Below are 22,942 nucleotides of genomic sequence, written 5' to 3'. Positions count from 1 at the left end.
TTAACGCAGCACGTTAACGCCGATAACGCCCACCACTAATATATATATATATATATATATATATATATATATATATATATATATATATATATATATATATATATACATATACATATACACATACATACACACACTAGCTTTTCTAATCTTTTTGTATCCCATCTATGTGTTTTCTTTTTATTTATTATTCAATCAACAAAAGCAAAAAAGGCCTCTAACACTAGCTTGCTCTATTCTTTTTCTGTTATATCTGTTTTCTTTTTATTTATTATATAATAACAAAACAACTTTGCTACATGTACTGCGTTAAGCTAACTGAGACTTGTTCTAGCTCTTGCATATCATTGCTCTTTTGTTGATTTTGATTCCTTCCATTGTCCTCATTTGTAAGTCGCTTTGGATAAAAGTGTCTACTAAATGTAAATTTAAAAAGATCCATTTTATATATATATATTTTGAAGAAAAAATGTTGCCCCCTTGGAAATAGTGCAAGCACAGATAATTAATTATATTTATTGTTTATTTAATTGTTTATTTTAGAGAGTTAAGAGAGTTTCAGGACCTTCCAGTCCTGAAGTGCTTAAAGTAAAGAGGTTTTTAAAAATGGATAAAAATATTAAAAAGCTGTTAGTTGGTTCTGAATGATAAAACAGTGGTTGAAACGGTAGATGTACTCCTGTGAAAATTTAGAAAAAAATTTGTTGCGTAGATGTCAAAAGTTAGCAGACCTGTGATGAAAGAAGTGAAGTCAGCTTTGAGAAAAGATCCTGCTGCATTTGAGCAGAGATACTGACACTTGATTTGATGCTTTATTGTCTAATGCAGTAACATTCAGATGTTTTTAGCTGTGACCTAATTGTCCAAATACTTTTTGGCTACTGTATATCATTTCCACTTAAGTCCCATGAGTGAAGAAAGATGCTGTCTCTGGACTTCCCTCTCTAGCGCCTTCTAATGGTCCATCACTGATAGTGTGAGTGCCACTGGCTGCCTCAGCTCGTCCCGCTCTGTTTATCTGCCACACAAACCTGCTGCTACTTCTGTATTAGTGGATGTCTGAGAGAAGGAGATCGGTTGTCAAACTGTCATTCTGTATTGCACTCACAGAGAAACAAGTGATGGTGATAAATGGCAGGTGGCCGGCACAGAAGAAAGTCAATATTTATCTATAGCTGTGAGAATGTGCTTCAGTCTGCTGGTGAACTCATAACTCAGCAGCTGTCAATCACGTTTGCGGGTCTGGGTTGACATCACTGCAGTAGAATAACGCCTCATTCCCCGAGAGAACTGAGACACATGAGTTTCATATTGTTACATTTTATAAATGGCACGTTTTGTGAAATGTATGCCTCCAAATGTCGACATGTTGCTTGTCTTCTTTGACTGTTCTTGAACTGGCGTGTGTTCTATTCTAGATCACAGGGTGTTCTTTGAATTTTTGTAAATACCGTACTGTCCCGAATATAAGAGGACCCTTATTATAAGACGACCCCCCTTTTTCCAGGTGTACCTTTTGGAAAAAGGCTTTTTGAAAACCACTTTTTTTTTTTCTCTCTCTCTCTGTAAAACTCTTTTTTTCTTAAATTTTCAAATAGCATATTTTTCCTATTTTAATTTTTGTTTTGAAAGTATGGTAAATAATACTGGTAAAATGTACCAACAATGACATTGAAAAATATACACTTTTTGATATACCATTGAAATAACAGGTAGCCCATCTGAATTATACAACATTTAGGCTATCCCATAGTAGCCAACCAAAATTTTATTATCAGTAGAAGTTAAATCTTATTGTAGTCTTCAAATCTGGGTACTGTCTTATGTTTTTAAATCACTTACAGAGGAAGTTTGTTCCCATCAGGCTAACATGACAGTCACGATCATGCTGCTGTAAGCTTTTCTTTTTCTTTTGTTTTCACTCGCGATCTTTACAACACACATTACATTACATATTTCATGGCACACTCGTTTTATGCGTTTTTGGCGCCACCTATTGTTGTGGGTATATTACTGACATGTTAAAGTCTAGACCCCGAATATAAGACTACAGCGTTTTTTTCAGATGTATTTCCAAGAAAAAAACATTGTCTTATATTCGGGTCAATACGGTAATTCTTTTAAAGTTGCAAAGTTACAAATCTCGCAATCTATGAAGTTATGAAATGTCAGAAGAAATCTACCAGCAGTAGCATTTTCTGTCTTAATTTATGTTTTGGGTGAATTGAGTGAACGTTAAGTAGTATTTGTCACTGGAAAAGTGTTAATGATGTTCATTAAATTCTGTATTTTTACGAAGGTTTCATTTACCATAGTATTATGTGTATCCAGAATATTTCGGCCCTGCTAGATATCACATCGATACTGACAGTTGCAATATATTATTTACTCAGTTTTACTCATATACACACTACTTTTCAAAAGTTTGGGATCTTAACGTGTTTTTAATGCCTTTGAAAGTAGTCTCTTTTGAAAGGATTCACCAAGGCTACATTAATTTGAAAAAAAGGGTAATGTGAAATATTATTACAATTTAAAAGAACTGTTTTCCATTAGAATATATTTTAAAATGTAATTTCTTCCAGTGATGCAAAGCTGAATTTTCAGCATCATTACTCCAGTCTTCAGTGTCACATGATTTTCAGAAATCATTCTAATATACTGATTTACTGCTCAAGACACATTTCTTCTTATTATGATGGACATTTTTGTGCAGTCTAATGTGTTTGTGGAAACCGTGATACATTTTTTTTTTTTTTAATTAATAGAAAGTTTTAAAAATGAATTTATTTGAAATAGAAATCTTTTGTAACATTATAAATGACTTATACGAAGGTTAGTCAAGACAGGATCATGACACTTGAGCCATGAGCCATCAGCTCTTGTATGTCTTCTGCCACAGCTAATTTAGTTAGTTAGTTTATTGTCCTTTTGGAAATTTGACCAAATTTGAGTAATTTACCAAAAATTGTTCATTGTCAGGGCTGTTGGTAGACTTCATAAAGGACCCAGGGATATCTAACGTTAAGGTGTCAAAGTGGTCATATTTAGCAGCCACTGATTTGGTCTACCAGTATAGTATTAGGCCCTTCGTATGCGAGCAAAATTGTTTTCATGGAGTTCCTCTAGATCTTTCTGCTCTCCTTCGTCAGGATCAACAGCACCTACAATGTGAAGTTCAGGGCCAAAGTGTTTGCGCTCCAGCGGATGTCTGACTTACCGCGGGACACTATCAAATTCACAGCTTTGAAATCTCTGTCTGGCGTTGCAGCGGAGACCGTGGGACGTATTGTTCCCGTCTCAACCCTTTAATACGCCCCCCTGGCGTGTTTTTTTTCCTGTGCTCTTTAGTTGCGGGTCTTCTGAGAGACTGATCACGGCTCTGACTGATGCACACCAGGCAGAAGTTAATGCGGCTGCCGGAGACGTTATGATTCCCAGGAGAATTCCCGCCGCCCCTGCAGCCGTGTGTCTGATCCAGCGGCCGCGCTCGCGCCGCGTGAGGGGGTGGGAGATGACATCGGGACGGGGGCGGAAGAGACCGGAGGGGCTCGTCTTACCATGAAACTTTCTCTCTCGCTTTAACGTACGCCTACACACAACGCACGCTGCAGACACGGCTGGTCCGCTTCCATCTCTGACACACGTGACTTGCTCCTATGGGGTCTTGCGAGGGCCAGATGGGGGTGATGCGGATCCTGAGGCGTTTAATTGAGAGGCCACGGTCTTAATTAAGTATCAGCGTGAATGTTGATGAGTGGCGTCGGATTGTTCCATCCACAACTCACTCAATAACTCAACCGCAGTTCAGAGGAAGCAAGCGAAATAATGAGCGACTTGAGGCTTTCGGAGCGGAACCCAGGACGGTCCGCCAACAGACATTAAAAACATGTTATTGTGCAAACTTATGTTGAGTGTGTGTGCGATTTAAAGAGACGTGCTCCAAAAGCCTGTCAGTGCATTCATTTCTCTGTCAGATTCATGCGTCGTATGTCATTCGCAACTTTGGAGACTCGAACGCTCGTCGTCGCGCATTTGGTTTGCAACATCTTCAGCCCACGGCGGTTTTGCGGTCGACTGGCCAGATGTCCTGAAGAGCTTGTTTTTAATCCGAATCCACACCATGAGCTCCTCTGTTCTGGCCACTCACACGTCATCTGGTCAAATCATCTGTCAAAAGCTGATTTCTCGGCCCCCACATCCTCCTTTTATTACCGGACTCTTGCAGTGGAAACGAGTGTGTTCGGATCCTTGACTGTCTGGTTAGCTGTGAAACTCTATCCCAGCACATCGACAAATTAGGCCTGGGTGATATTTAGCTAAATAATGTTCCAAATTGATTTCTTTCTGTAGCTGGTGTTCTTAAATGGCCTAAAAGGGTGACTTTTTATTTGTAGTTTAGTTGTTGTAAGCTTAAAAATATTTATTTAAAAAAAAAAAAAAATGCAATGAAATCTTAAGGCATGTTTCTCACACTAATTAACTCAATTACTTTAATTAACAATAGTGTTTTATAATTTATTTATATGCACACATATCAGTACAAATACTTTACATTTAGGTTAAGCATTGTAAGACACCATCGTCAGATTTTTTAAATGTTTTTGATGCGGACGAAGGCTGTATTTATTTGATCAAAGGTGAAGTAAAAAGCTATAATATTGACAAATATTGTTACCATTTAAAATGTTTTCTATTTTAATTTCTTTTCACATGTAATTTTATTCCTGTGATGCAAAACTGAATTTTCATCATTACTTCAGTCTTCAGTATCACATGATCCTTCAGAAATCATTCTAACATGCTGAAGAAGCATTTCTTATTGTCAATGGTGGAAATATTTGTGCTGCTTAATGTTTGTGGAAACTGTGAGTTTTTATGAATAGAAAGTTATACAAAACAGCGTGTATTTGATCTAGAAATCTTTTGTAACATTATAAATGTTTTGGCTTTCAATCAATTAAATGCATCATTGCTGAATAAAAGTATTAATTTCTTTCAAAAAAATTCTTACTGGCCCCGAACTTTTGAACGGTAGTGCACTGTAATACACCATTGTCAGATTTTTTTTTAAATGTTTTTGATGCTCACCAAGGCTGCATTTATTTGATCAAGACTACAGTAAAAACTGTAATATTGTGAAATACTGTTAGAATTTAAATGAAGTGTTTTCTTTTTGAATATATTTTACATTTCCAGCATCATTACTCCAGATTTCAGTATCATTTTAATATGGTGATTTGATGGTCAAGAAACGTTTATTATTACTAATGTTGAAAACATTTGTGATACTTTTGTAAGGGTTCTTTGATGAATAGTAAGTTTAAAAGAACAGCATTTATTTGAAATGGAATTCCTTTTATGAAATGTCTTTACTTTTGATCGATTTAATCCACACTTTCTGAATAAAAGTATCAATTTCATCCAACAAAACCTTTTAATTGATATATGCAAAATAACAAAGACACAAACAGCAATATATATTCTTACTAAAACATCCAGATATATAAAAAAAAAATTACTTGCATGAACAGTTTTTGAGTTTTGCAAATGAATAATTGAATTAGAGTTCATGGATCAACAGACAGTTTGAATTGATTCGTTGTTTGTTAGAATCAGAGACACCTTAAACATCTGTTTTAATGCTTTTATACTCACAAATTGCAATGCAAGGGAGAAAATGAACTGGTATGATGACACTGAAATGTGATGAAAGTCCTCGTGATACTCACAATTTTGCATTGGCAGCGAATGCATTTTGAATACATTTGATACGGCTCCTCATCCTAACAGGTCACGTCCTGATTTAGCCTGCGGTTTAATGACTCAGAACAACCGGTGTCATACCCCCAACCCTTCCTTTCCAAAACTCTGTTTCAGCTTGTTTTTAGATCTTCAGTGCTAGTGGAAAAATTGTCCGTCCCTCGGGCTGCGCGAGGCATTCAGGAACGCGGGGCTCGAGCGTCTTGATGTGGATTTAACTGGGCTTCAGGGAGGAAGTGTTTCACTTAGCTCTGCAGTCCAAGAGATAGCGGGATGTTAAGGAGCCGTAAATCAGCACAGGTTGCTCACCTGCCCCATCTCAGGCTCGTGGGAGACGCGGCGGCTCAAAGCTGCTCTTCCTCTCGACCCTGTTAGGAGGCTTTCAGTCCATTTGGCCTTCTCATGACTGATGGGCTGTGGTAAATAACAGGCGGTACTGTGAGCTTTCATCCCCGCTGTCCCGGCGTCTCGGGCAGGATGTGAGGTTCTGGTGACTGCTTTTCAACGGCACACATGTAAATCACGCAGAGGAAGTTTGTGCGCAAAATGAAATAAACCGCATATCTGAAACATGTACACTGTCATGCTGCCATAAAAAGACGGTGTCTGGAAAATGCTGTACTGAAGTATGTTTTTCTACAACAGCATTAAATAACTGGCAGCTTGTATGCCTGTACTGAAAAATTGAAAACCTGTCCGCTTTATATATGTTCATTTTGCAGAAATTAAATCAAGCCTTTTTAAGCTAAAGTTTTGCATAGTTTTAATTATTTTAATGACAATTAAGCACAATGCACCGTACATACCAGTGTTTTTTCTAAAAAAAAAAAAATGTGATTTTAGTTTTTAATTTCTGTATTTTCATTTTAATTGAAAGTTAATCTTGTTTTTTATTGTTTAACTACATGAAAAAGAGAAATATTGCTTTGGTATTTGGCAAAATTTTTCATTTCACTTAAATGTTTTTGTGGTTTTAGTTAAGTAACCCTGGTACATACCAAATACATGCCATTATTATGCTAATAACTAGTGCTTGTTACATTGCAGTATGACAAACAGACTAATTACATTAGTTACATACAGTTATGCTAGGTGTATCCTACTGTTACTAGTTATAAAACAATGTAATAAAGTAACTTGTGCTGATTATGTTGTACTGCAACTTTTTGTTGTTTGTTTTTAATAACAATTCAAATTTTCTTGATTATTTCTTGAGCTTTGATTCTCACAAAGAAAATACAACAATTTAGTGTTTAAATACATTGACTAAAAAAGATTCATGATTCAAGATTCATTTTTATCTTTGAAATTACAAATGTGAATTTAATTGGTATGGAAAGAATGTAAGAAATGTAAAAGAAAAACACTTGATTGGGAATGGACTCATTTAAAAGATTTATTGAACATATTTGTCCATGTTTGAATGCATAATCTAAGGTTTCGGAAACAGCTAATGTTGTTGTTTAATTTTTTTTTGTACAGACTGATGGCCAAAATTCAAAGGAAAAGAAGAAAAAGAAGAAAGCTGCAGGAAAGGAGGAAGGAGAGGAGAGTGTTGTGCCCATCAGAGACAGTGGCCTCCAGATTTCCTCTCAGGTGGACGAGTATGAGCACGACACGTCCGATGAGGAGGTAAGAATCTGTCCATCATCCAGACCAATGTCCAGCTCGCAGACCAAGACAAGCTCATCCCATGTCAGAACAATCAACATCTCATAACTCTGTCAGATTTAGTTTGAAAGCTATTTTTCCACAGCTGTCCATGGCTGGGAGAGATTTTAAAATGCACCGATGTAACTGTAGTTTTCACCAAAATACCATAGTTACAATGGTAAAAGTGTAGTATTGTGATATTGGAGCCACTGCACACAGTTTCTGAAAACTGATTATGTTGTATGAAGGAGATCCCATATTCACTTATTATGGAAGTGTAGTAGTGATTATACAGTAGTCAACATTTGAAGTAGATCAAAAAAGTTAATCAAAGTGGTCCTAAGACAAGAACGCATTTTGGTTTTAGGTTTTAGGACAACTTTGATGAAAGGTTTTGATCCACTTCAAATGTTGACTAGTGTACTATTTTTGTTGGGACAAAGTGTGATACTTTATTGAAACCATATTTCTTTTTCTTTTTTCTTTTTTTTAAAAATGATAAATATTTGAAATTCTGCATTCTGCAAAAGATGCTCTTTGGATCATCTCAAATCATGCTGAAGAACATGATCATCAGGTTTTGTCGATGTCAGTTCCAGTGGTGCTGTAATTCAATGTTAAATGTAATCAAAATGTTGTTTTCAATTTGAAAAGAATAGTTCACCTGTGGTTCTCAGACTGTTGGATGTTCGATGTATTTCTTCTTTTCAGGTCATTGAAAATCCATGGAAATGTTTTTTGTGCTCAACTATTATTTCCATTAAGTTCCAGTTCAGCAAATCTGAATATCACCATTGTGTCCAGGTGTTGGTGCACCTGCATCTGTTGCGATGTGTCCTTTGCATGCTGTCCTCCTATCATTTGTTTCCAGATGGCCATTTGACTTTCAACTCTTTTGACTTTTATTTGGATGCATAACAAATGTATAATTTGACTACTTGAGGGAATTTTGGACTCTTTATGAACAAACTGTGTGAAATACCAGCTTAATTTCACAAAAAACTCAATGGCAGGAATGCATAGTTTCACCTTTCGTGGAGTTTTATTCGGGTTTCTTAGTTTAGGTAATGACAGCTGAGGTCAAAGTCACTCTTTAGTGTAACGTTGGAGGAATAGTTCACCCAAAAATGAAAAGTTGTTGAAAATGTACTCTCAGGCCATCCAAGATATAGATGAGTTTATTTCTTTATCAGAAAAGATTTGGAGAAATTTAACATTACATCACTTGCTCATCAGTGGATCCTTTGCAGGGAATGGGTGCCGTCAGATTGAGAGTACAAACAGCTGATAAAATCATCACCATAATCTACATGTTTAGAACGGTTTTCTCTTAAAAACGGATTGATCTGTGCATATTTCTCTCCTGATTCAGACAAAATAACTTTCACTGGAGAAAGCAATATTATATAATGGAGGACTTATATTTTAGCTGGATTTTGAAAAACGTCTTCGTGGACTTGTTTCTTACAAACATGTAATGTTAATTGATGGACTAAAATCGTGTGGATTACTTGTGAATTATTGTGAGGTTTTTATCTGCTGTTTGGACTGTCATTCTGACGGCACCCATTCACTGCAGAGGATCCATTTCTCCAAATCTGTTAAAGAAACGATCATCTACATCTTGGATGAAATCTATTGCTTGATGTTTCTTGAATGACATGACACTTAATAGCTTCTGAATGACAAGTAGACTAAAGATGATTTAAGTCAATCTAAATATAGTGTCTTTTTATGCTACGTTTGCACAGGCATGATTACTTCATTGTTCCGTAGAGGGGATATGGTTAGTTGTGTAATGTTTCATGTAAAGGAAAAAGATTTTTGTCCTGTTCCTCAGGCTGGAAGTGTCTGAACCGCAGTATTTGATACCATTGCTTTACGCCTGTCAGACGTTACCACATTTCTGTAATGTCTCTGTTGGCTTTTTTGAGGGGAGACCATGATGCACCTCTGCAGTAAGGAGCTCTGTAACGTCTCATATTTACATGTAGGACCATTAAAGAATTCCTCTTCAGCTCTTTAATTTACATGCTCCATTGAAAACCATTGAACCCTGGCACAATGCGGTCTGGATAATTTGCCAGGCCATACAACCTAAACACAGCAGCCATCCAAAACTGTTCTTGGCAATCTGCTACCGACCAGGAATGTTTTGCAGAAGTGTTATTGTTCTTGGGTAGATCCCCGATTTCAGACTGACTTTTTAATGCCCCTTTGTAGTCGTTCAGAACACATCAGGAACGCTGACTACCATCGTTATTTAGTTTGTGAAAGTTCACATTTTTTGCATTTCTGTGTCTTTGGAGGCTTTGCTGAAGTTCTTTTCATTTAACGACAACATGAAATCAAAGTTGGGCTTGTTTACTTTCTTCGTAAATGTCATTTGTGTTATTATGGACCATTTATCAGTGTTATCATAAAAGAGCAAAAAAAGGGGGGCTTGCTCGACTCGACTTCAGCAATGATTTGTCTATTGCACTCAATGAATCTTTTTGCAAAAGTGCTGCTTTTTTGATGAATTTAGAGATGCAACTTTTAGTTCATTTTACTAATATTTTATACATATTTTATCACTTTCATTTATACATAGAAAATAACAGTTTAGTTCATATTTATCAGCATTATCATAAGAACAAATAAGAGTTTCATGTGTACAACTGCAGATCATACGCAATGAGAACGTTGCCCATGGGAGTCCGTTTAAGCAGTAATGTAATCGTAGTGGTTTTACAGTATTTTTTATGGTTTTGTTTTAATCATGGGTATCATAATTCGATCTAAATGTCCATTAAATTGTCAGTATTTTAGTCTATGTATTTTTTTTTTCTTTATCAACAAAATTAATTAAAGAAATTACAAAAACATTCTCAAACTTTAATTATTTTTAAAGTTAAAATTATTATTTTTTTTACATTTTTAAAGTTAATAATTAAAAAATTTTTTTTGCTTGGATATGATATGCTTAGTTGAAAACGCTATACCGATAAAAGTAAATTGAGTTTTGCAGTATTACTGCATCATGATTTTTCATTTTCTCGCATTGTACAAATGCTGTTGGATTATTAGCACACTAAAACACAACACAACATGCTGTTTGCACTGTAAAATCCTGTCTGTTAAATTGTCTTCATGACTTTTAAATGTACTTCATCTTCTTTACATCACTGCTGCTAAAAATATAAAAGCTGGATGAAACAAACTAGTCAACCAGCATAATAGAAACAGTCAACTAGTTAAATGCATTGCTAATAGCGTTTCCAGCCATCTACAGGTGGCTCCTCTCTTCTAATCTGCACTCATTTCAGGTAGTTTGGTTGTCTCATATGGAGATGAGAAGGTGTGAATCTCATTAGCTTGTCAGTCTTGTCTTTTACTTCTCGTCTCATGGGCCTGATCTCTGCGGTGTTGTCAGGCGTCTCTGCGTGCGCCGCACAGATCGGCGGTGGTCCCGCGGCTGTTTGGCGTACGTTAAATTAGCCCCCTTTGTCGGGAGACGGCAGATTGGGTTGCCTCTCTGTCCCTTTGCAGCTCTCAGCACAAGTTGTCTACAAATAAAACTCCAGACTTCTAAATCCCCCGTTTTTCATCCTCACGTCCCCCCTTTGTAATAAAGGGCTATTTCCTGTTAGCCGAGTGAAGAGGGAATACGCGAGAGTGCAGCGTCTGTCCGAGACCGAGCCGGCAGGAAGGGGCTTTTCCCCCGCAATGGCTTTTCCATGTGCTCTTCGAGATGAATGAAGACACATTGTGGAATTAAGGGGAAAAGGGGCTCTGGCTCCCGGCCGCAACTTCAGCTTCCTGCCGCCAAGCAGCTACCGCTCTCAAAGACTGAGACCCTGCACAGTAGCCTAGAAAGATGTGCGTGTTTTTAGTGTGCAACAGGAGGTAAAGTGGGTACTTTGATAGGAAGTTAGTGATAAAACCAGATAGACCTGCATGGTGATGTCATTTGACCTGATGTCCTTTTGTTTTGGGTGATTATGGATGAACAGGAAGTGTTCGTAAGCTTGATATCGAGACACGACTGAATTGGTTCCAGTAGTATTTAGAAGCTTCATGATTAGATCTGTCTGTCCATCTATCTATCTTTCTATCCATCTGTCCATCTATCTTTCTATCCATCTATCTATCTACTAAACAAAAATTGTTATACATGTATATCTACCGTTCTTTCTGTCTGTCTGTCTATCTATAGTTCTATTGTTCTTTCTGTCTATCTATCTATCTTTATATTGTTCTATCTATTTATCTTATCGTTCTGTGAGTCTGTCTGTAGTTCTATCTTTTTGTCTATCGTTCTATCTATCGTTCTGTTGGTCTGTTGTTCTATCAAACTAAAATTAGTTTTGTGAATATCTTTGTTTTATTTCTACTTAATTTAATTTCAAGTTACAGTTCTTAATGCAGTTTGCAACTTTTTGAGTCATCCTCAGTTAAATTATGAATGACACACAACCCTTGTTTTAAATATTTTCATAGTGTTAAATTTGCCTTTTTAGAAAGTCGGTTTGCTCTCTGCCCATAGAGGGCGCTGTTTCTGCTGTCTGCACGACAGGCACACAGCTGAAATCTTATTTCCAGTGTGCGGTAAGCCATGGATGAGTGATTCTCTTTTGAGGTTTTTCAGAACGGCCCTCTCTCTGGGCTCTAACGTAAAGCTCTAGTGACAGGTAGTGGATCGAGGTCACGTCTGCTAATCACATCGACTGACTGATTCCAGATTCCGGTCCAGTGACCCACTGAGGAGCTGTCATGAGTGGAGGAAACTTTACATCCTTTGCAGTCTTGATAGAATCAGGCACGTTCCAAAACTTTCGCTGACCTCAGTGGTTGCATGGCAACTGTTTTGTTTTAATTGGGAGGTTTTATTTATGGCCGGATATTTGCATATGTGGTTGGGTTTATAATGCGAGACTCTTGCTGTAGCTGAAGGACATGGGTGAGCATTTGATGGATCTAGTTAGCGATTTCCTCCAGTCCCAAATGATGTCAGAGTAATTACATGTTGAGGAGGTTTTGCGGTGTAGAGAGTTTCTTCAGGTGGTCAAATCTCACTCAGGAAGGTAAGGGCTGGCTTTGTCATTTCCACCCAGAGATTTCAGAAAGATTTCGACCCACGCCGTCTGAAGAAAAGAGCCCTGTTTGCTTTCCTGTACAAAGTAAAACAAACACAACCTGTAATGCCGACTGGTTAGGTGTCCAGATTGCTCCAGAGTTAAGAGGGAACCCAGCCTCCCCCTCCGGGGATCTGTGCCACCCATTCCTCGGAAATATGAAATCTGTCAAAACCGAGACACGGCGCACATGTCACGAGGTGAATTTTATTTGCGTTGCTCTCTAAATTTTGGTAATCCCAAAGTTTAATTTCATGATTGGGCCATTTCCAAACGCCGGACTGATGAGTTCCAGATGGGATCACAAATGATTGCGGTCAATCTGATGGCAAGGAAAAAAGCTTGAATTTTAGCAGTTCTGGCCTCTTAGAGGATAATTTAGGGAAGAAACTAAAGCTGCACAATTTTGGGGGGAAAATCTAACTGTGATTTTTCTGATAAAAGTTGCGATTTAGCAATTTTAAATGCATTTAAAGAAAATGTAAAAAAAATTACAGTTTACTGTGCTTGTCTGTAGGGCTGTACAATTTGGCCAAAATTATGTAATTATATATTAGTATGGCTAAAATAATAATTATACAACAACAATACAATAACAATTGTTTTCTAATTTGAGTGGTACTGGTAGGTTTTCGCGGGAAATACAAGCATGCCGCCGTTCATCTAATCATAAAGAATGAGTCCCGGCTAGTAGGCTATATCGCATGTGAGGATGCTGCAGGTTAGGGATGCAACGATTATAGATTTTGTTGGTACGGTTATAGTCTGAGGAATAATCACGGTTTCACGATTATTACGATTATTATGCATTTATTCATTTCACAACATAAAATCACATAAACACTCTTTAGATATTAAAGTGTTATTTATTGCTGCCTTTTGAAACAGAAATAACACAGTAACCAATAATACAGCACAAAATAATAATACTAAAGAAAAAAAAGTCCATCTCTCCTATTGGAATTAAAAAGGTGACCTCTGCTCTGTAAATATCCATGTCAGTATTTCCTTTTGAAAATAACAAATGTATTTGATGTTTTAATTTCATTCTTTCTACATTTCTTTTGGACCTGAGGTACAGAACTTGGAAAGATGGTGAAAAATAAATTGACTTATGAATAATACTATAACAGGGATGATAAATCACAATATTAATGAAGTATTATTAATATATGACTAATATTAACTTTATTTATCCCACAGAGGACACTGTTACTAATGAGGGAATAAACTAAACTATTATTGTAATCAACTGTCATCAATACTTATTCATTTTAATAATCTTTATTCATCTGATTTTACATAAGGCCTGAGAAAATCATGTCTATTATTTTGGTTTGTGAGATCGAGATCGAGCTGCCCACAAACATTTAGGAGGACAGAAACGTGTTATCAACGCTGCCCAGCAACTTTCATTAATAAAATAGCTTAGATACTGGATCGCTATATTATATTAATCAGCAAAGAGGGGGTAAAATGACTGTTTAAATAACTAAACTCAAATCTTCATTGTTTGTAGTGAGGCAGATGCAGGTAGGCTAAAGCCTCGTTTATACTCGCGCCTGGCTCCGCTTGGCGAGCCTCCGCTGACTGCGCGCGCTTCACACACGCCGCCGCGCTCTCTCTCACTGCACTATTTCATCTCTGAAGCGGCAGAATGTTCGAGCTAACGAACGTCGCGTCAGGTGGTCCTTGCCTTCACGTCGTGCATTAAAATCGTTTATTGCACAGCCAGAACAGGTTGGCTAGCTGTGCATTATCCCTTATGTATTCACTCTTTAACAGCGATTTTACGGCAATATTGATGTACCCAAATTTAAAATGGTCCCACACTATCGAATTCAGTCATTTCTCTGGTGGAAATAAAGGATCGCTGTTTGGTTCCTCTGTCATAGTTAATCTAGTAGCCTCTGTGTCTCTGATAAGCACGGCATTTTAAGCTGGTGCACCGCTAGTGTAACTTTGTTTTCGTTTTGCTCATGTTTCAACAGTTCCATTCCATACAACAGAAACACTCGGTGTAGCAGAGCCTTTACGATTAATTAACCGTGACGTTTTAAAGCGCGGTTAATCGTAAAACCGGTAAATCGCTGCATCCCTACTGCAGGTGGCGGATCATTAATAGCCTTTTCTCACTGCAGCAACTTATCATTTTGATGGCGGATTGTAATCCAGAAATGTGCATACGACAATCATCTGTGACAACTGGAGATTCACTTGTAGTCTACAGGTAACGCTAATATACATTAAATACACACAGTCACGAAATGCTGATGTTGTTAAAATTAACATTTTGAGAACAAAGTATAACAATAATAATAATTTGCATGGTTTGATGTGATATGAGCTAAGCGATCATTAGATTTAAAAACTGTTGGTAGCACGATGTATTGTAATTAGTGCTGTCAATCGATTTTAAAAAAATTAACTAATTAATCGCAAATTTTTCTGAAATTCATCATGATTAATCCCACCTAACATTAAAGTTTTTAAATATACTTTTATATTGCAGCAATTTCACATTCAATCTTCAAATTAATGTACAAACAACATATTAAAAATATTTGTTTAATGTCATCTTTTTTATGACTGGAGGCCAGTATCTCTGATACCAAGTAATACTGATTTCCCTACAAAAAAATGTCCTCTAATATTTAACCATTGACTATAGCGATTAAACATTACATTATAATTAAGAGCTATCAATTTTAACATTTATTAGACTTTAAAAATAACTTCTAATTTAAATGAACTTAAAACAATCTTCACATAAACCCATTATAATAAATGTTATATTTAGCTAGGCTACCTGTGCCCCTCAGCAGAAATATACAGAAATTGAATAAAGTTAGCAAACACTTTATTCTAAACTAAATACAGATAAATACTTACAGCTATATAAAAGTTATTGATTTCCTCTTTTTTTCTTTTATTCTTGATGAACAGACATCACAGCAGCTTGTTATAAGGTTGTTTTGACTGTTATTTCTTTTAAGAGCTGTCGCTGCTGAACGTGACGCGGATCTGACACGCATCGTATTTTCTCTCAACTCTCATCACCTTTTCTGACCTATTTCAGTCTCTACTGATAAGCTGACGAGTTGAATCAAGTGTGTTAGATGAGGGAGACAGTGCAGGGATTCTCCAGGACAGTTTTGAAAACCATTTCAGAGACGTTCTTAATGTAACTCATATATAACATATTACATGCACGCACAGTTTTAAGGCAGCTTTAGGCTATGTTCACACTTGCCGTCTTTTTTGAAGCTGCCAGCGTCTGTTTTACATTATAATGCTATGGCGTAAACCGTGTTTTCAAAAAAGTCCTGAGCGCTTTTTAAAACGCCACCGCCGGCGTCTTTTTCTGCAGCTCAGAGCGTCTTTTCAAGTTGAAAAAAGTTTAACTTTTCTGGAAAAAACACCCTACGTCAATCGCCTTTTTGACAGCTGACCAATGACAAGCGAGTAGCGAGTCGTTTCCATAACAACAAAAACAACAAGAAAAAAGGAGAAGATAGCCGGTAGACAGATCGTACTAGTTTCGGAGCACAAGGAGTTGTATGAAATCGTGCATCATCCAACCGGAGCTCCTGGACTAAATTTTTGGAAGCACCATATAGTATAATGTATAATGTCCCCATATAATGTCACGCTCCCACAAACGTCGTTGTGAACCGACATACCCTCCCCGTTAACTTCAAAAGCCGACATTTCTGCAGCACACAGTGCTAGGCTACGGTTGCAGCTGTTGTTATAGCAACAAAAGACGCCCTCGGCTGCTATTTGTAACCAAAACGCTGCCAGCTTTTTATTTGACTAAAAAAAGCGCTCTTGTCAACTTTTTCTAGTCAAAAAAGACGCCAAGTGTGAACACGCCCTGAATCGCCTTTTTGTTAACTTCATGCCTTAACTGACCACGACATTGCATGCACGTAGTTTATTTCACGCTTTGATTAGAATTGATACAGGTTACAGCACGCGCTGGTTTCCACGCTTGTTTGACTCGCGCCTGGCGCTGAAGTGAAGCTGGAGCGCGCGTCTGAAACGTCTCCAGATTGATGTGATCGTAAAGATGTTCTGCGACTGAATAAATGCACTTGTCAAGAAAAAACAGACAGAAACAGCAGTTATGAGTGGGGTGGCCAACCCTAGGCATTAACAGCGTTAAATAATTTTAACTCGTTAAACTGAAAGAATTAATCGCCTGCGTTAACATGCTAATTTTGACAGTACTGATTGTAATGCTTTTTTTTTAATCTCAGTTGGTCAGAACAAAAGTGGCACAAAAGTGTTAGTTACTTCAGATTACATTTTGTGGTGAAAATACTTATTTGGGTCATACTTCCAAGACGTAGAATCTCTGAATCTGAAGTACAGTGAATATCCACACCGGTGCGGTGACTGTCAGCCACCTCAAAACATTAAATTAATCCACACTGAGGAGCCGTGTTGAATTCACAACTCACGCAAAGAAGATAATTCTGCAAATAACTGCAATTGCAGGTTTCAAACAGAGATGGTGACAGAGGCAAAACTTAAAAATTATAAGAATTTCAAACAGTAAAATTACAATACTGTTATTTATTACATATATTAGTATTTACAATACTAATATCTTAATATTTTCGTTTTCAAACGTTAAACCATCAAACCTTTATTTTGACGCAAATCTGCAGGGAACCCTTAAATCTTCTGTTTGGTTGATAAGTGCATTTCATTACATGTTTGGGAAGATGGGTGGCATATACTGATTTCCAAATGCACATTGAGTTGACCCAAACTCAGAGAGGATGCAGAGATGGAGTTTGTGTAGAGCAATGAAACGAGTCACTGCAGACACTGGCGGATCATGAGCTGCTCATGTGTGAATGAACATAGTGATTCGCTTTACTCTGAAACATGCAGTTCATACATTTTATGTAATTAAAATGCAGCCTTTGCAGTTATCGTGACTTTTTAATTTTTAATTTGCTATATTAATCATGCAGCCCTAGAATAAACCCCATTTCCCACCCCCTTCCTTACTACGCTTGGCAACCTTTCCATGTATCGCTGGATCTGGTCTAGCTTTACCGGTGTTATTTTCTTTCCCTTTGTCTTTCCATTGGAGGCTCTTTCCCATTGTCTTTGAATACCATATCTGTTCCACTCTGCTTGTATGTACGTTTGGAGAGCAGTGACTGTCTACAGAGCACCAAGATTGAAATGGTTGAAAAGTTCCTGGATACCCAAAGCTAATCAAAGCCGTCAACGCGCTTCTCTTGGATGATGTTTCTTTCACAAGGTTCAGCATCCCAAGCGGACGTCGAGGAAGGTCCTGGCACTCTATTCCGGCAGCAAATTCACATCAATTTATGAAACAGGAACCAGGGGGGTCGTATCTATTCACCCTTGGCAGCCCAGCACCAGTTGAGGCCTGAACTCACCTCCACCTTTGACCCTCAGTGTTCTGCAGAGCATTCAGCTCCTCTCACTGCTTCTGAGTCACAGCTTGCCAAGTGAAATGAGAACCCCGCTTGGTCAATATCTCATCATTCACTTTCTTTGCATTGTTACTACCAAACCAGCTTGTAAAGTGAACCCACGTAGAAAAAAAAAGGCTACTTAATGTAAACCCTGACATATTAAATAGTCAGAAAAATCTAGTGTTTTGAAATTGAACTGTTTATTGAACCTTTAGACAAAATATATATCAAAAATCTAAACAAAAGGTATATGTGTTTTTTGAGTATCATTTGATGCATTAGGCTTTGATGGCTCATATAGTATGAATAGAAAATGGAGAGGGATGTGATGGAGCTCATATTCTATTCGAGGAAGAAAAACATTTCAGTCCAAGCTGACCAAAAATATGCAATTTGATGCAAATGATGCTATTTATATGCAAGATATCAATGAGAACTTAATAATAGTATAGCAGAATACTTACATAAAATGCGTATAAATATTAATTGTCACACAATACATATTGAGAGATGAACAAATAAACGTTCCTCAAAAGCCGGGGGTATCATATTGGATACATTTTAACATTATTTTTCTAAAAAATGATAAATGGATAATTAAGTAAACCTAATTTGAATCCTTACACTAAGTATTTGAAATATTGCTAACAATATATATATATTTTTTACATTTCCCAGCAAAAAGAAAAAAAATCTTTACCTCAAACAGGTGGCAGTTTATAGAATGATACTAAAAGGCCTTTTACTTGCTAAAAAAGTATAAACTATGAATCAGATGACATAAGGCATGTAATAGATTGTTTTCATCATGTTGAGGCCTTAGAAATTAGTGTATCAAATACAATCCAGTAGGCTTTATAGGGTAAAAATTAAGTCCTAGAAGATTTTAGGTCCTATTTTCTCCAAAACTTCTTTTTATGGAAGTCAACGTAAATGTTAAAAGTGTAGGAAGTGTAGTACACCGTAGACCTCTGACCTTTTCCATTGTCTGTAGCTTGTTGGCCTGAGGTATTTTCTTGCACCATAGTTGTATTCTGTTCTCGAGTTCTTGTTAAAAGCACCGTCAACGTCTGTTGTTCGTGTAGTTTCTATGCTTCTCTTTGTCTTTCCCCCCAGCTTGAGCGTTTCAGGGAAGAGAATGATTAATATGTTTTTTGCTTCGGCAGACACGGGCATGGATTTTTACAAAAACGTCTGCGCTATTAAAACACAAAGAACGGTTTTGTTCTCCCGGATCCATTGGATCGAGCCGCTCTTTAGATTTATCAAATTAGACTCAAGTGAATGTGGGTGGTGTTCTGTTGCACATGCAGCAAGGTAAAGGGGGGATTTAAGGGCTGTATCCCACCGGGAGCCATTGGTCCCCACACAGACCTCACACCCACGCTGTACCTTCCAGATCAGAGTCAGGCCAATAATTCCTCCCTCTGGCAGGAGTCAAGCAAACGTGTAAGCTATTTGGAGCCGTAAACTGAACGAATGTATTCCTGTGTGTGTTTCAGAGGGGAGAAGCGGCTAGAGCAGAGGATTGGGCAATAGCTTAGGTTCTATCCTATTTCTGTTCATTCTATTATTGATTAATTTATTGTTGTTTATATCTAGAGTTATTTTTGGCCTTGCATTATCACTCTAAAAAGTAACGCAGAAGTTTGCATCAATCGTTTTGTGCAATGACAACTTCTAATGAAATTGTAAAACCAACAAATTACATAGTCAGAGGAAATTCATTTGTAGAATAACCATATTTTTCAACGAAATAGCCCACAATACTTAATTTCAACATTTATTCTCCTTGTCTAGTCCTGTGCAAAGCATACTGGGAACTAGAAATTCCCAATTCCCAATTTTCAAACAATTTAATTAAGTTGCTACAAAAAGACTATAGTAAGTGTATAATAAGTCCGCTGTATGACTTTTTTTTTTTTTATCGTGATAGAAATAGGACAGGGATTAAATTGGGATTAAAGTAAACTTGCATGAGCGCCAGAGTTAAATAAGTTTGTACACGTGCTAACTACTATGCTGCAACTAATTCTGTGCACTTGAGTCAATTTTGAGTCATTTTGTTTTAAAGACTAAACTGTGTAAAATAAAATTTCATGTAAAAAAATTTTACATGAATCTGATATTATTGGGAAAAAGCCCCATTTCAGTCTTTCTTTAAAATTGACTTTAGAATTTACTTGCTGTTTCTGTAATTATTTGTGAAATTTAATAGCAATTTCTGAATTAAATTTGTTTCAAAGGAAATCAGGAAATTTTAGGCCCGAATCATTCAGTGTAAGGGCGGTTCTAGCTATACAAGCTCAAGTTTATGCAAAGTTGTGTTCTGAAAAGTCTTAGAATGTAATTCATAACATCAAAACAAGTGTATTTTGATATATTATTGTGAACTTTAGCATAAACAACAGCTTCTGTCATGGCAGAGCATCCATTTATGGAGAATTAACTTGATACAAGTAAAATTAAATCTGTTCTTTATATATTGGGTCTCTTCAGAAAATAACCAATTCATCTGGATTAGTTATGATCTTTTCATGAACTTTTTGATGCGTCAAATTGGTAGTTGTGTAAACTATCAGTGGAGGGATAGAAATATCTCATTTCATTAAATAATTTTGTGTTCTGAAGATGTACGAAAGTTTGACCATTTTAATTTTTTGGTGAACTATCCCTTTAAGTTGTACCTTTCATCATTTGCTCAATTTTTAAGTACTTTTTTTGCTTCAAACTTAAGCTTGTAATGATGTGGTTCACCTTGAACCTAGTGGGCCCAAAAATGAAAATTCTGTCATTAATTATTCACCGTCATCTCGTTCCAAACCTGTAAGACCTTTGTTCATCTTCAGAACACAAATTAAGATGTTTTTGAAGAAATCCGAGAGCTTTCTCACCCTGCATAGACCGCAACACAACTGAAACGTTCCCAGGCCCAGAAACGTTGTAAGGACAAACAAAGACTTTTTAAAAATGAAAACATGAATGGGTGAAATACTTCTGGGCCACTGAAAAAGCTGTTGCACCCTATTGAGCCTAATTTCTGTTTAACCTGTACTATTCCTTTGATGTTGGTAACAAGCTTCCTGAAGGTGTTATTGTCAGTCATATGAGAATACCAGTTAAGTATCTGCAAATGCCCTATTTGCATAGAGTACCCCTTCGTGGCCACAGTGTTGCGAGTTGTCAGAGAATAGACGATATCGATCAGCAAACGCTCAGCACTTGTCCGGGCTGTTGTCCAAAGACCCCGGGATGGATTGAAAAGTCTCGGTTGTCTTCTGAGGATGAAGTGATTTCCAAACCATTCCTGTCTTAGGACACAAAGGTCTTCTTTCAGCCCAACGCGCTCCGCTGAAATCAATAGGCTGATAAAATTGACAGATCGGTGGTAAATTATGTGGAATCTTGGCCTGACATACGGCTGTCAGCAGGAAATTTCTTTTTAATAGTCTATTTAAGGAGAAGCGGGGATGTGTTTTTCTTAGTCAGGGGGGAATGTTGATCCAGAGGGCCGGGGGTGGGGGGTCAGACGGGAGGAGGCGCTCGGGTAAATCGCGTGCCGGTCAGACAGAGCAAACGGGAACCCAGGCTGTGGTCCGTCGGACTCTTGCAGGTGTGTGGAGGTGGGGGGTAGGCGTTGGAAAGCTGGCCTCTTTTTCTTTTTTTTTTTTTTCTTTTTTTTTCTTCGAGAGCAGCCAAAGTAGCCACCTGTCGTTCCACAATTTTTAGGACTTCCTTTTCATCCGGTCTTCAGCACAACTCCCAGTTGGGCCAGCATGCATCCTGCCAGAAGGCCTGATTGAAACCAACTGCCAGCGGGGGCTGCCTCGGGAACCCGAGGCGAGGACATGAATGGAGATACGGAGAACGGCGTGCACTGACTGTTTACCTCGAACACAGGAAGGAGATGAGCTAGACTTCTCAAAATCCCACGACTACAACTCTGTTCCAAAACCTAGTTAGCTCTGTATTGTGTACTGCCTACACCCGGACAGCATCCTAAACGAAACATCGTAAGTGATTGATTTGGAGCGCTCAGTGTAGGCAGCAACCTTGTGTTTCGTACAAATAGTGACTCACACAAGACAAATGTTGAATCTAAATATTTCTTTCTGAAGTTAGTGTATTTTTTGTAGTTTTAATTCAATGCTTTACTCATCAGACACAATAATGACTATTTTTCTAGTCATATATTTTGTGATTGAAGATTTTTTTTTAAATAGTGTTGAATATCATCTCATCTCATCTCATTTTCGTGGACCCAATATTGTGTATCGTCACGTCTCATGAGTTAAGTGTAACATCTCACCCCTAATATTTATATTTTTATATACTTAGAATAATTGTTAAAGTTTGGAAACATTAGGAGTTTTACATGTTAATGAAGTCTCTTATGCTCACTAAGGCTGCATTTATTTGATAAAAAATAATTTTGAAATAACTATTTTCTATTTGATTACCATTATAAAAAATGAATACATTTTAAAATATAAAGCTGAATTTTCAGCATCACTTCAGAATTCAGTGTCACATCATCCTTCAGAAGTCATTATAATACATTAGAAAATATTTATAAATCATAATGTTTCTGATCTTTTGACAGGTACTATATGCGTATTCATATAATCATAACATTTAAAGAAAAAAATCACAATTTTTATCGGAACAATTACAGTTATATTAGTCTTATGCAGATGAAAGACACGGGTTTAAAATGACATGAGGTTGAGTAAATGATGACAATGTTTTTGGGTGAACTGTCCCTTTAAATTTACCTTAAAATGCTCCCTATGTAGACAGCACACTAGGTTTTTGAACAGAGCCTTTATCTCTTGTATTTTAGCAGCGACATTTTTTCCGCATTGTGTTATAGGAGCTTGATGCATGTTTTTGTACAACGAAGGTGGAAAAACAACTAAAGGAAAAAAGAAATATGGCCCATTAGCA

The 22,942-nt window shown here is 37.1% G+C and overlaps 1 protein-coding gene across 1 annotated transcript in view; it reads left to right on the top strand.

Moving 5' to 3' along the window:
- The window catches only part of bop1 (BOP1 ribosomal biogenesis factor), an 86,879-nt gene that overhangs the window by 4,536 nt on the left and 59,401 nt on the right, over positions 1 to 22,942 (top strand). The window contains exon 3 of the mRNA XM_058753688.1: positions 7,243 to 7,392. Coding sequence (XP_058609671.1) covers positions 7,243 to 7,392 — 150 coding nt within the window. The remainder of the gene's footprint in view (positions 1 to 7,242; positions 7,393 to 22,942) is intronic.

This window comes from Onychostoma macrolepis, chromosome 19 (genome assembly GCF_012432095.1).
Source record: "Onychostoma macrolepis isolate SWU-2019 chromosome 19, ASM1243209v1, whole genome shotgun sequence".
Classification (NCBI taxonomy): Eukaryota; Metazoa; Chordata; class Actinopteri; order Cypriniformes; family Cyprinidae; genus Onychostoma; species Onychostoma macrolepis.
The sequence above is the reverse complement of the archived record's forward strand: the minus strand, read 5'-3'. Positions and strand labels throughout refer to the sequence as shown.